The sequence below is a fragment of the Mobula birostris genome, chromosome 23, assembly GCF_030028105.1.
Source record: "Mobula birostris isolate sMobBir1 chromosome 23, sMobBir1.hap1, whole genome shotgun sequence".
Lineage (NCBI taxonomy): Eukaryota > Metazoa > Chordata > Chondrichthyes > Myliobatiformes > Myliobatidae > Mobula > Mobula birostris.
Window position 1 is genome coordinate 63,194,269 of NC_092392.1, and position 13,176 is coordinate 63,207,444.

The 13,176-nt window shown below is 46.0% G+C and overlaps 1 protein-coding gene across 1 annotated transcript in view; it reads left to right on the top strand.

Moving 5' to 3' along the window:
* Positions 1 to 13,176, top strand: part of LOC140186818 (dynein axonemal heavy chain 3-like) — a 428,385-nt gene that overhangs the window by 350,097 nt on the left and 65,112 nt on the right. Inside the window, 1 exon segment of the mRNA XM_072241409.1 lies at positions 7,605 to 7,783. Within this exon segment, the coding sequence (XP_072097510.1) occupies positions 7,605 to 7,783 (179 nt within the window).

Below are 13,176 nucleotides of genomic sequence, written 5' to 3' on the forward strand. Positions count from 1 at the left end.
AAGGTAATTATGGAAAAGGATGGGTCTGGTGCTCAGGTTGAGATTCTAAATGGGAGAAAGGCCAATTCTGATGGCATCAGAAAGGATCTGGCAAGTGTGGATTGGGACAGGCTGTTTTCTGGCAAAGGTGTAGTTGGCAAGTGGGAGGCCTTCAAAGGTGAAATTTTGGGAGTACAAAGCTTGTATGCACCTGTCAGAATAAAAAGCAAGGATAACAGGTTTAAGGGACCTTGGTTTTCGAGAAATGTTGAGGCCCTGGTTAAGAGAAAAAAGGTGTATAGCAGGTGTAGGCAGGTAGGAAAAAATTTGTGTATAAGAAATGCAAGAGGACAGTTAAGAAAGAAACCAGGAGAGCTAAAATAAGGCATGAGGTTGCTCAAAGTGAAAGGTGAAAGAGAATTCAAAGCACTTCTACAGATGTGAAGAGCAAGGGACAAAATTGGCTCTCTTAAATCTGGTTTATCACCGGCATATGTCGTGAAATTTGTTAACTTAGTGGCAGCAGTTCAGTGTAATACTTAATATAGAAGAAAAAAAAGTAAATCAATGACAGTAAGTATATATTTACGTATATGTTTATTAAATAGTTAGATTATAAATAGTGCAAAACAGAAATCATATAAAAAGTCAGTAGTGTCCAAAGATTCAATGTCCATACAGGAATCGGATGGCAGAGGGGAAGAAGCTGTTCCTGAATCACTGAGTGTGTGCCTTCAGGCTTCTGTACCTCCTTTCTGACAGTAACAATGAGAAAAGGGCATGCCCTGGGTGCTGGGGGATCTTAATAATGGATGCTGCCTTTCTGAGACATCACTCCTTGAAAATGTCCTGGGTACTTTGTAGGCTCGTAGCCAAGATGGAGCTGACTAATTTTACAACTTTCTGTAGCCCCCCTCCCCACACCAAACAGTGCTGCAGCCTGTCAGAATGCTCTCCATGGTACATCTGTAGAAGTTTGAGTGTTTTAGGTGACAAAACCAATCTCCCCAAGCCCCTAATGAAATACAGCCGCTGTTTTGCCTTCTTTATAGCTGCGTCGATATGTTGGGGCCAGGTTAGATCCTCAGAGATATTGTCACCCAGGATTTTGAAATTGCTCACTCTCTCCACTTCTGATCCCTCTATGAGGATTGGTTCATGTTCCATCGTTGTACCCTTTTCGAAATTCACAATGACCTCTTTCGTCTTACTGACGTTGAGTGCCAGGTTGTTGCTGCGGCATCACTCCACTAGTTGGCATATCTCACTCCTGTACGCCCTCTTGTCACCACCTGAGATTCTACCAACAATGGTTATATCGTAAGCAAATTTATAAATGGTATTTGAGCTATGCCTAGCCACATAGTCATGTGTAGATAGAGAGCAGAGCAGTGGGCTAAACACACACCCCTGAGGTGCACCAGTGTTGATCATCAGCAAGGAGGAGATATTATTATCAATCCGTACATACTGTGGTCATCCGGTTAGGAAGTCGAGGATCTATTAACCCAGGTTCTACAGCTTATCGATCACCGCAGATATGAGTGCTACTAGGCGATAGTCATTAAGGCATCTCACACTACGTTTCTAAGACACTGGTATAATTGTTGCCTTTTTGAAGCAAGTGGGAACTTCTGCACGTAGCAATGAGAGGTTGAAGATGTTCTTGAATACTCCTGCCAGTTGGTTGGAACAAGTTTTCAGAGCCTTACCAGGTACTCCATCAGGACCTTCCGCCCTGTGAGGGTTCACCTTCCTGAAAGTCAGCCTGACTGGCCCCCGAGACAGAGATCACAGGGTCACCAGAGCTGCAGGGGTCTTCACAGCTGCAGTTACGTTTTCCCTTTCAAAACAGGCAGAGAAGGTGTTGAGATCATCTGGTAGTGAAGCACTGCTGCCATTCATGCTATTGGGTTTTGCTTTGTAGAAGTAATGTCCTGCAAACCCTAACAGAGTTGTCGTACATCTGATGTTGCCTCCAACCTCGCTCAGAATTGTATCTTTGCCCTTGGAATAGCCCTCCACAAATCATACCTGGTATTCTTGTCCAGACCTGGGTCACCAGTCTTCAATAGTTCCATTTAATATCAAAGAACATATACAATATACATCCTGAAATTCTTATTCTTCGCAAACATCTACAAAAACAGAAGAGTAACCCAAAGAATGAGTGACAGTTAAAACGTTAGGACCTGAAAGCCCCCAATGCCCCCTTCCCATGCATAAACTGCAGCAAAACAACAACACTCCCCCACCCCCATGCACTTCCACAAAAAAATCAGCACCCTCCACCCACTAAGCAAGCAATAGTAAGTCCCCCAAAAAGACCATGAACTGTAGTACAACGCAAACTCATCATTCACCTGACAATTCAACATGCCACAGGCTCTCTTGCTCTCTAATAAAGGGAAAAAGTGATGTCCCTTGTCACAGTCAGAAGGAAGACATAACAAAACAACTCGCTGAGTTATGGTGTTAAAAGTCTGTCACGCCGCTTTTTTTCCGAGTTCTGAGACTTGGAATCGACAATCTCAGAAAACTCACCGCACGGCGCAGAAAACTCACCGCACGGCACAGAAAACTCACCGCACGGCACAGAAAACTCACCGCACGGTACAGAAAACTCACCGCACGGCACAGAAAACTCACCGCATGGCACAGAAAACTCACTGCACGGTACAGAAAACTCACTGCACGGCCCAGAAAACTCACTGCACGGTACAGAAAACTCACTGCACGGCACAGAAAACTCACTGCACGGCACAGAAAACTCACTGCATGGTACAGAAAACTCACAGCACGGTGTAGAAATCTCACTGCACGGCACAGAAAACTCACTGCACGGCACAGAAAACTCACTGCACGGCGCAGAAAACTCACTGCATGGTACAGAAAACTCACTGCACAGCGCAGAAAACTCACTGCACAGCGCAGAAAACTCACTGCATGGTACAGAAAACTCACTGCACGGCACAGAAAACTCACTGCATGGTGCAGAAAACTCACTGCATGGTACAGAAAACTCACTGCATGGTACAGAAAACTCACTGCATGGTGCAGAAAACTCACTGCACAGCACAGAAAACCCACTGCATGGTACAGAAAACTCACTGCACGGCACAGAAAACTCACTGCACGGTACAGAAAACTCACTGCACGGCACAGAAAACTCACTGCACGGCACAGAAAACTCACTGCACGGCACAGAAAACTCACTGCACGGTGTAGAAATCTCACTGCACGGCACAGAAAACTCACTGCACGGTACAGAAAACTCACTGCACAGCACAGAAAACTCACTGCACGGTGTAGAAATCTCACTGCACGGCACAGAAAACTCACTGCACGGCACAGAAAACTCACTGCACGGTACAGAAAACTCACTGCATGGTACAGAAAACTCACTGCACGGCACAGAAAACTCACTGCACGGCACAGAAAACTCACTGCACGGTGTAGAAATCTCACTGCACGGCACAGAAAACTCACTGCACGGTACAGAAAACTCACTGCACAGCACAGAAAACTCACTGCACGGTGTAGAAATCTCACTGCACGGTACAGAAAACTCACTGCATGGTACAGAAAACTCACTGCATGGTACAGAAAACTCACTGCGCGGCGCAGAAAACTCACTGCACGGCACAGAAAACTCACTGCATGGTACAGAAAACTCACTGCATGGTACAGAAAACTCACTGCGCGGCGCAGAAAACTCACTGCACGGCACAGAAAACTCACTGCACGGTACAGAAAACTCACTGCACGGCACAGAAAACTCACTGCATGGTACAGAAAACTCACTGCATGGTACAGAAAACTCACTGTACGGTACAGAAAACTCACTGCATGGTACAGAAATCTCACTGCATGGTACAGAAAACTCACTGCACGGCGCAGAAAACTCACTGCACAGCGCAGAAAACTCACTGCATGGTACAGAAAACTCACTGCACGGCACAGAAAACTCACTGCATGGTGCAGAAAACTCACTGTACGGTACAGAAAACTCTGCGCGGCGCAGAAAACTCACTGCACAGCACAGAAAACTCACTGCATGGTACAGAAAACTCACTGCATGGTACAGAAAACTCACTGCATGGTACAGAAAACTCACTGCGCGGCGCAGAAAACTCACTGCACGGCACAGAAAACTCACTGCACGGTACAGAAAACTCACTGCACGGCACAGAAAACTCACTGCATGGTACAGAAAACTCACTGCATGGTACAGAAAACTCACTGTACGGTACAGAAAACTCACTGCATGGTACAGAAATCTCACTGCATGGTACAGAAAACTCACTGCACGGCGCAGAAAACTCACTGCACAGCGCAGAAAACTCACTGCATGGTACAGAAAACTCACTGCACGGCACAGAAAACTCACTGCATGGTGCAGAAAACTCACTGTACGGTACAGAAAACTCTGCGCGGCGCAGAAAACTCACTGCACAGCACAGAAAACTCACTGCATGGTACAGAAAACTCACTGCACGGTACAGAAAACTCACTGCATGGTACAGAAAACTCACCGCACGGCACAGAAAACTCACCGCATGGCACAGAAAACTCACTGCACGGTACAGAAAACTCACTGCACGGCCCAGAAAACTCACTGCACGGTACAGAAAACTCACTGCACGGCACAGAAAACTCACTGCACGGCACAGAAAACTCACTGCATGGTACAGAAAACTCACAGCACGGTGTAGAAATCTCACTGCACGGCACAGAAAACTCACTGCACGGCACAGAAAACTCACTGCACGGCGCAGAAAACTCACTGCATGGTACAGAAAACTCACTGCACAGCGCAGAAAACTCACTGCACAGCGCAGAAAACTCACTGCATGGTACAGAAAACTCACTGCACGGCACAGAAAACTCACTGCATGGTGCAGAAAACTCACTGCATGGTACAGAAAACTCACTGCATGGTACAGAAAACTCACTGCATGGTGCAGAAAACTCACTGCACAGCACAGAAAACCCACTGCATGGTACAGAAAACTCACTGCACGGCACAGAAAACTCACTGCACGGTACAGAAAACTCACTGCACGGCACAGAAAACTCACTGCACGGCACAGAAAACTCACTGCACGGCACAGAAAACTCACTGCACGGTGTAGAAATCTCACTGCACGGCACAGAAAACTCACTGCACGGTACAGAAAACTCACTGCACAGCACAGAAAACTCACTGCACGGTGTAGAAATCTCACTGCACGGCACAGAAAACTCACTGCACGGCACAGAAAACTCACTGCACGGTACAGAAAACTCACTGCATGGTACAGAAAACTCACTGCACGGCACAGAAAACTCACTGCACGGCACAGAAAACTCACTGCACGGTGTAGAAATCTCACTGCACGGCACAGAAAACTCACTGCACGGTACAGAAAACTCACTGCACAGCACAGAAAACTCACTGCACGGTGTAGAAATCTCACTGCACGGTACAGAAAACTCACTGCATGGTACAGAAAACTCACTGCATGGTACAGAAAACTCACTGCGCGGCGCAGAAAACTCACTGCACGGCACAGAAAACTCACTGCATGGTACAGAAAACTCACTGCATGGTACAGAAAACTCACTGCGCGGCGCAGAAAACTCACTGCACGGCACAGAAAACTCACTGCACGGTACAGAAAACTCACTGCACGGCACAGAAAACTCACTGCATGGTACAGAAAACTCACTGCATGGTACAGAAAACTCACTGTACGGTACAGAAAACTCACTGCATGGTACAGAAATCTCACTGCATGGTACAGAAAACTCACTGCACGGCGCAGAAAACTCACTGCACAGCGCAGAAAACTCACTGCATGGTACAGAAAACTCACTGCACGGCACAGAAAACTCACTGCATGGTGCAGAAAACTCACTGTACGGTACAGAAAACTCTGCGCGGCGCAGAAAACTCACTGCACAGCACAGAAAACTCACTGCATGGTACAGAAAACTCACTGCACGGTACAGAAAACTCACTGCACGGCACAGAAAAATCACTGCACGGCACAGAAAACTCACTGCACGGTACAGAAAACTCACTGCACGGCACAGAAAACTCACTGCACGGCACAGAAAAATCACTGCACGGCACAGAAAACTCACTGCACGGTACAGAAAACTCACTGCACGGCACAGAAAACTCACTGCACGGTACAGAAAACTCACCACACGGTACAGAAAACTCACTGCACGGCACAGAAAACTCACTGCATGGTACAGAAAACACTGCATGGTACAGAAAACTCACTGCATGGTACAGAAAACTCACTGCATGGTACAGAAATCTCACTGCACGGTACAGAAAACTCACTGCACGGCACAGAAAACTCACTGCATGGTACAGAAAACTCACTGCGTGGCGCAGAAAACTCACTGCACGGTACAGAAAACTCACTGCACAGCGCAGAAAACTCACTGCACGGTACAGAAAACTCACTGCACAGCGCAGAAAACTCACTGCACAGCGCAGAAAACTCACTGCATGGTACAGAAAACTCACTGCATGGTACAGAAATCTCACTGCATGGTGCAGAAAACTCACTGCATGGTACAGAAAACTCACTGTACGGTACAGAAAACTCTGCATGGTACAGAAAACTCACTGCATGGTACAGAAATCTCACTGCGCGGCACAGAAAACTCACTGCATGGTACAGAAAACTCACTGCGCGGTACAGAAAACTCACTGCACAGCGCAGAAAACTCACTGCACGGCACAGAAAACTCACTGCATGGTGCAGAAAACTCACTGCATGGTACAGAAAACTCACTGCATGGTGCAGAAAACTCACTGCATGGTACAGAAAACTCACTGTACGGTACAGAAAACTCTGCATGGTACAGAAAACTCACTGCATGGTACAGAAAACTCACTGCACGGTGCAGAAATCTCACTGCATGGTACAGAAAACTCACTGCAGCGGGCAGGATGGCTCTACGACGGGTAGTCAAAACTGTCCAACTCATCACTGGTATCAGCTACCCACCGTCAAGGACAATTATATGGAAAGATGCCGGAAAAGTGCCCATTGTATCATAAAGGATCCCATCCACCCTGCTCATGGACTGTTTGTCCCACTCCCATCAGGGAGGAGGCTATGTAGCATCCACTCCAAGACCACCAGGCTCAAAAACAGTTACTTTCCCCAAGCAGTAAGACTGATCAACACCTCCACCCACTAATCCACCCCTCCACACCCCCAAACACCACTACTTTATCATTTCCTGTCCATCCTCTCATGTACGGACACTCCTGGGCCTAGCATCACTTTATGGGCATACAATGCAATCAATCTGTAGATATAAGCTTCCATACGTTTTTTTATTTATTATGTCTTTATCTCACCGTGTTCATTATCTCACTGTGTCTTTATCTCACTGTGTTTGTTACCTCACTGTGTTTTTATCTCACCATGTTCGTTACCTCACTGTGTTTTTATCTCACCATGTTCATCATCTCACTGTGTCATTATCTCACTGTGTCGTTATCTCATTGTGTGTTTATGCTGCATTGGATCTGAAGTAACAGTAATATCATTCTTCTTTACCATTTCTACTAGAAATGACATTAACCAATCTGGAATCTTGCTCCCTCCCAGGTGGCTGCTCACTCCAGTGTGCTGTTTTTCGTCCTCACTGACTTGGCCTATGTCGATCCGATGTACCAGTACTCACTCGGCTGGTTCCAAAACCTTTATGCACGTTCTATTGACAAGAGCACTCCATCGAGCCACCTTCAGGAGAGGATAAACCATCTGAATGTCCAGTTTACCAACAGGTAATTCCTGAGGTGGCTGAGCCTGGTCGGTGTAAACACCACAGCTCGGTCACAAGGGCCGGGAACTGGAGCATCCCCCAGCGGTACAGGGGAACATGGACCCACATCTCAGAACCCACTAGTGAAACCAGCTGGGTGGAATAGTATCTACATAGAATATCCCAGAGATAATCAACACGGTGAGATAATGACAATGTGAGATAACAACACAGTGAGATAACAACACGGTGAGATAACGACACGGTGAGATGACGACACGGTGAGATAACAACACGGTGAGATAACGAACACAGTGAGATAACAATACAGTGAGTTAACAACACAGTGAGATAACGAACACAGTGAGATAACGACACGGTGAGATAAAGACACAATCAGATAACACAGTGAGATAACGAACACAGTGAGATAACGAACAGGGTGAGATAACGACACAGTGAGATAACGACACAGTGAGATAACGACACGGTGAGATAACGAACAGGGTGAGATAACAACACAGTGAGATAACAACACAGTGAGATAACGACACGGTGAGATAACGACACAGTCAGATAACGACACGGAGAGATAACGACACGGTGAGATAACGACACGGTGAGATAACGAACACAGTGAGATAACAATCACGGTGAGGTAACGACACGGTGAGATAACGACACGGAGAGATAACGACACGGTGAGATAACGACACGGTGAGATAACGAACACAGTGAGATAACAATCACGGTGAGGTAACGACACGGTGAGATAACGACACAGTGATAACGACACGGTGAGATAACAATCACGGTGAGGTACGACACGGTGAGATAATGACACAGTGAGATAACAACACAGTGGGATAACAATCACGGTGAGGTACGACACAGTGAGATAACAGCACAGTGATAACGACACGGTGAGATAACGACACAGTGAGATAACGACACGGTGAGATAACAATCACGGTGAGATAACGAACACAGTGAGATAACAATCACGGTGAGGTAATGACACGGTGAGATAACGACACGGTGAGATAACGAACACAGTGAGATAACAACACAGTGAGATAATGACAGGGGAGATAACAAACACAGTGAGATAACAATCACGGTGAGATAACGACACGGTGAGATAACGAACACAGTGAGGTAACGACACGGTGAGATAACGACACGGTGAGATAACGACACAGTGAGATAACGACACGGTGAGATAACGACACAGTGAGATAACGACACAGTGAGATAACGAACAAGGTGAGATAACGACACAGTGAGATAACGACATGGTGAGGTAATGAACACAGTGAGATAACGACACGGTGAGATAACGACACGGTGAGATAACGAACACAGTGAGATAACGAACACAGTGAGATAACAACACAGTGAGATAACAACACAGTGAGATAACGACACAGTGAGATAACAACACAGTCAGATAACGACACAGTGAGATAACGACACGGTGAGATAACGACATGGTGAGGTAATGAACACGGTGAGATAACGACACGGTGAGATAACGACACGGTGAGATAACGAACACAGTGAGATAACAATCACGGTGAGGTAATGACACGGTGAGATAACGACACGGTGAGATAACGAACACAGTGAGATAACAACACAGTGAGATAATGACAGGGGAGATAACAAACACAGTGAGATAACAATCACGGTGAGATAACGACACGGTGAGATAACGAACACAGTGAGGTAACGACACGGTGAGATAACGACACGGTGAGATAACGACACAGTGAGATAACGACACGGTGAGCTAACGACACAGTGAGATAACGACACAGTGAGATAACGAACAAGGTGAGATAACGACACAGTGAGATAACGACATGGTGAGGTAATGAACACAGTGAGATAACGACACGGTGAGATAACGAACACAGTGAGATAACGAACACAGTGAGATAACAACACAGTCAGATAACGACACGGTGAGATAACGACACGGTGAGATAACGACATGGTGAGGTAATGAACACGGTGAGATAACGACACGGTGAGATAACGACACGGTGAGATAACGAACACAGTGAGATAACAACACAGTGAGATAACGACACAGTCAGATAACGACACGGTGAGATAACGACACGGTGAGATAATGAACACAGTGAGATAACAACACAGTGAGATAACGACACAGTGAGATAATGACATGGTGAGATAACGACACAGTGAGATAACGACACAGTGAGATAACGACACTGTGAGATAACGACACTGTGAGATAACGACACGGTGAGATAACGAACACAGTGGGATAACAATCACGGTGAGGTACGACACGGTGAGATAACGAACACGGTGAGATAACGACACGGTGAGATAACGACACTGTGAGATAACGACACGGTGAGATAACGAACACAGTGGGATAACAATCACGGTGAGGTACGACACGGTGAGATAACGACATGGTGAGGTAACGACACGGTGAGATAACGACACGGTGAGACAACAAACACAGTGAGATAACGACACAGTGAGATAACGACACTGTGAGATAACGACACGGTGAGATAACGAACACAGTGGGATAACAATCACGGTGAGGTACGACACGGTGAGATAACGAACACGGTGAGATAACGACACGGTGAGATAACGACACAGTGAGATAACGACACGGTGAGATAACGACACGGTGAGATAACGAACACAGTGGGATAACGACACGGTGAGATAACAATCACGGTGAGGTAACGACACGGTGAGATAACAGCACAGTGAGATAACGAACACGCTGAGATAAAGGCACAGTGAGATAACGACACAGTGAGATAATGAACACGGTGAGGTAACGACACGGTGAGATAACGACACGGTGAGATAACGACACGGTGAGATAAAGAACACAGTGAGATAACGACACAGTGAGATAACGACACAGTGAGATAACGAACACGGTGAGATAACGACACAGTGAGATAACGACACGGTGAGATAACGAACACGGTGAGATAACAACACGGTGAGATAGTGACACAGTGAGATAACGACACAGTGAGATAACGACACGGTGAGATAACGAACACAGTGAGATAACGACACGGTGAGATAACGACACGGTGAGATAACGAACACGGTGAGATAACGACACGGTGAGATAACGACACGGTGAGATAACGAACACAGTGAGATAACGACACAGTGAGATAACGACACGGTGAGATAACGACACAGTGAGATAACGAACACAGTGAGGTAACGACACGGTCAGATAACGACACAGTGAGATAATGACACGGTGAGATAACGACATGGTGAGATAACGAACACAGTGAGATAACGACACGGTGAGATAATGACACAGTGAGATAAAGAACACAGTCAGATAACGACACGGTGAGATAACGAACACGGTGAGATAATGACACGGTGAGATAACGAACACAGTGAGATAACGACACGGTGAGATAACAACACGGTGAGATAACAACACAGTGAGATAACGACACGGTGAGATAACGACATGGTGAGATAACGAACACAGTGAGATAACGACACGGTGAGATAATGAACACAGTGAGATAACGAACAAGGTGAGATAACGACACAGTGAGATAATGACACAGTGAGATAACGAACAAGGTGAGAGAACAACACAGTGAGATAACGACACGGTGAGATAACAACACGGTGAGATAACGACACAGAGAGATAACAACACAGATAACGACACAGTGAGATAACGACATGGTGAGATAACGACACGGTGAGATAACGAACACGGTGAGATAACGACACGGTGAGATAACGACACGGTGAGATAACGACACAGTGAGATAACGACACGGTGAGATAACAACACGGTGAGATAACGAACACAGTGAGATAACAATCACGGTGAGGTAATGACACGGTGAGATAACGACACGGTGAGATAACGAACACAGTGAGATAACAACACAGTGAGATAACGACAGGGGAGATAACAAACACAGTGAGATAACAATCACGGTGAGATAACGACACGGTGAGATAACGAACACAGTGAGGTAACGACACGGTGAGATAACGACACGGTGAGATAATGAACACAGTGAGATAACGAACAAGGTGAGATAACGACACAGTGAGATAACGCCATGGTGAGGTAATGAACACAGTGATATAACGACACGGTGAGATAACAACACGGTGAGATAACGAACACAGTGAGATAACGACACGGTGAGATAACGACACGGTGAGATAACGACACAGTGAGATAACGACATGGTGAGATAATGAACACAGTGAGATAACGAACAAGGTGAGATAACGACACAGTGAGATAACGACACAGTGAGATAACGAACAAGGTGAGAGAACAACACAGTGAGATAACGACACGGTGAGATAACAACACGGTGAGATAACGACACAGAGAGATAACAACACAGATAACGACACAGTGAGATAACGACATGGTGAGATAACGACACGGTGAGATAACGAACACGGTGAGATAACGACACGGTGAGATAACGACACGGTGAGATAACGACACAGTGAGATAACGACACGGTGAGATAACAACACGGTGAGATAACGAACACAGTGAGATAACAATCACGGTGAGGTAATGACACGGTGAGATAACGACACGGTGAGATAACGAACACAGTGAGATAACAACACAGTGAGATAACGACAGGGGAGATAACAAACACAGTGAGATAACAATCACGGTGAGATAACGACACGGTGAGATAACGAACACAGTGAGGTAACGACACGGTGAGATAACGACACGGTGAGATAATGAACACAGTGAGATAACGAACAAGGTGAGATAACGACACAGTGAGATAACGCCATGGTGAGGTAATGAACACAGTGATATAACGACACGGTGAGATAACAACACGGTGAGATAACGAACACAGTGAGATAACGACACGGTGAGATAACGACACGGTGAGATAACGACACAGTGAGATAACGACATGGTGAGGCAATGAACACAGTGAGATAACGACACGGTGAGATAACGACACGGTGAGATAACGAACACAGTGAGATAACGAACACAGTGAGATAACAACACAGTGAGATAACAACACAGTGAGATAACGACACAGTGAGATAACAACACAGTCAGATAACAACACAGTGAGATAACGACATGGTGAGATAACGACATGGTGAGGTAATGAACATGGTGAGATAACAACACGCTGAGATAACGACACGCTGAGATAACGAACACAGTGAGATAACGACACGGTGAGATAACGACACAGTGAGATAACAACACAGTGAGATAACGACACAGTGAGATAACAACACAGTCAGATAACGACACGGTGAGATAACGAACACGGTGAGATAACGACATGGTGAGGTAATGAACACGGTGAGATAACGACACGGTGAGATAACGAACACAGTGAG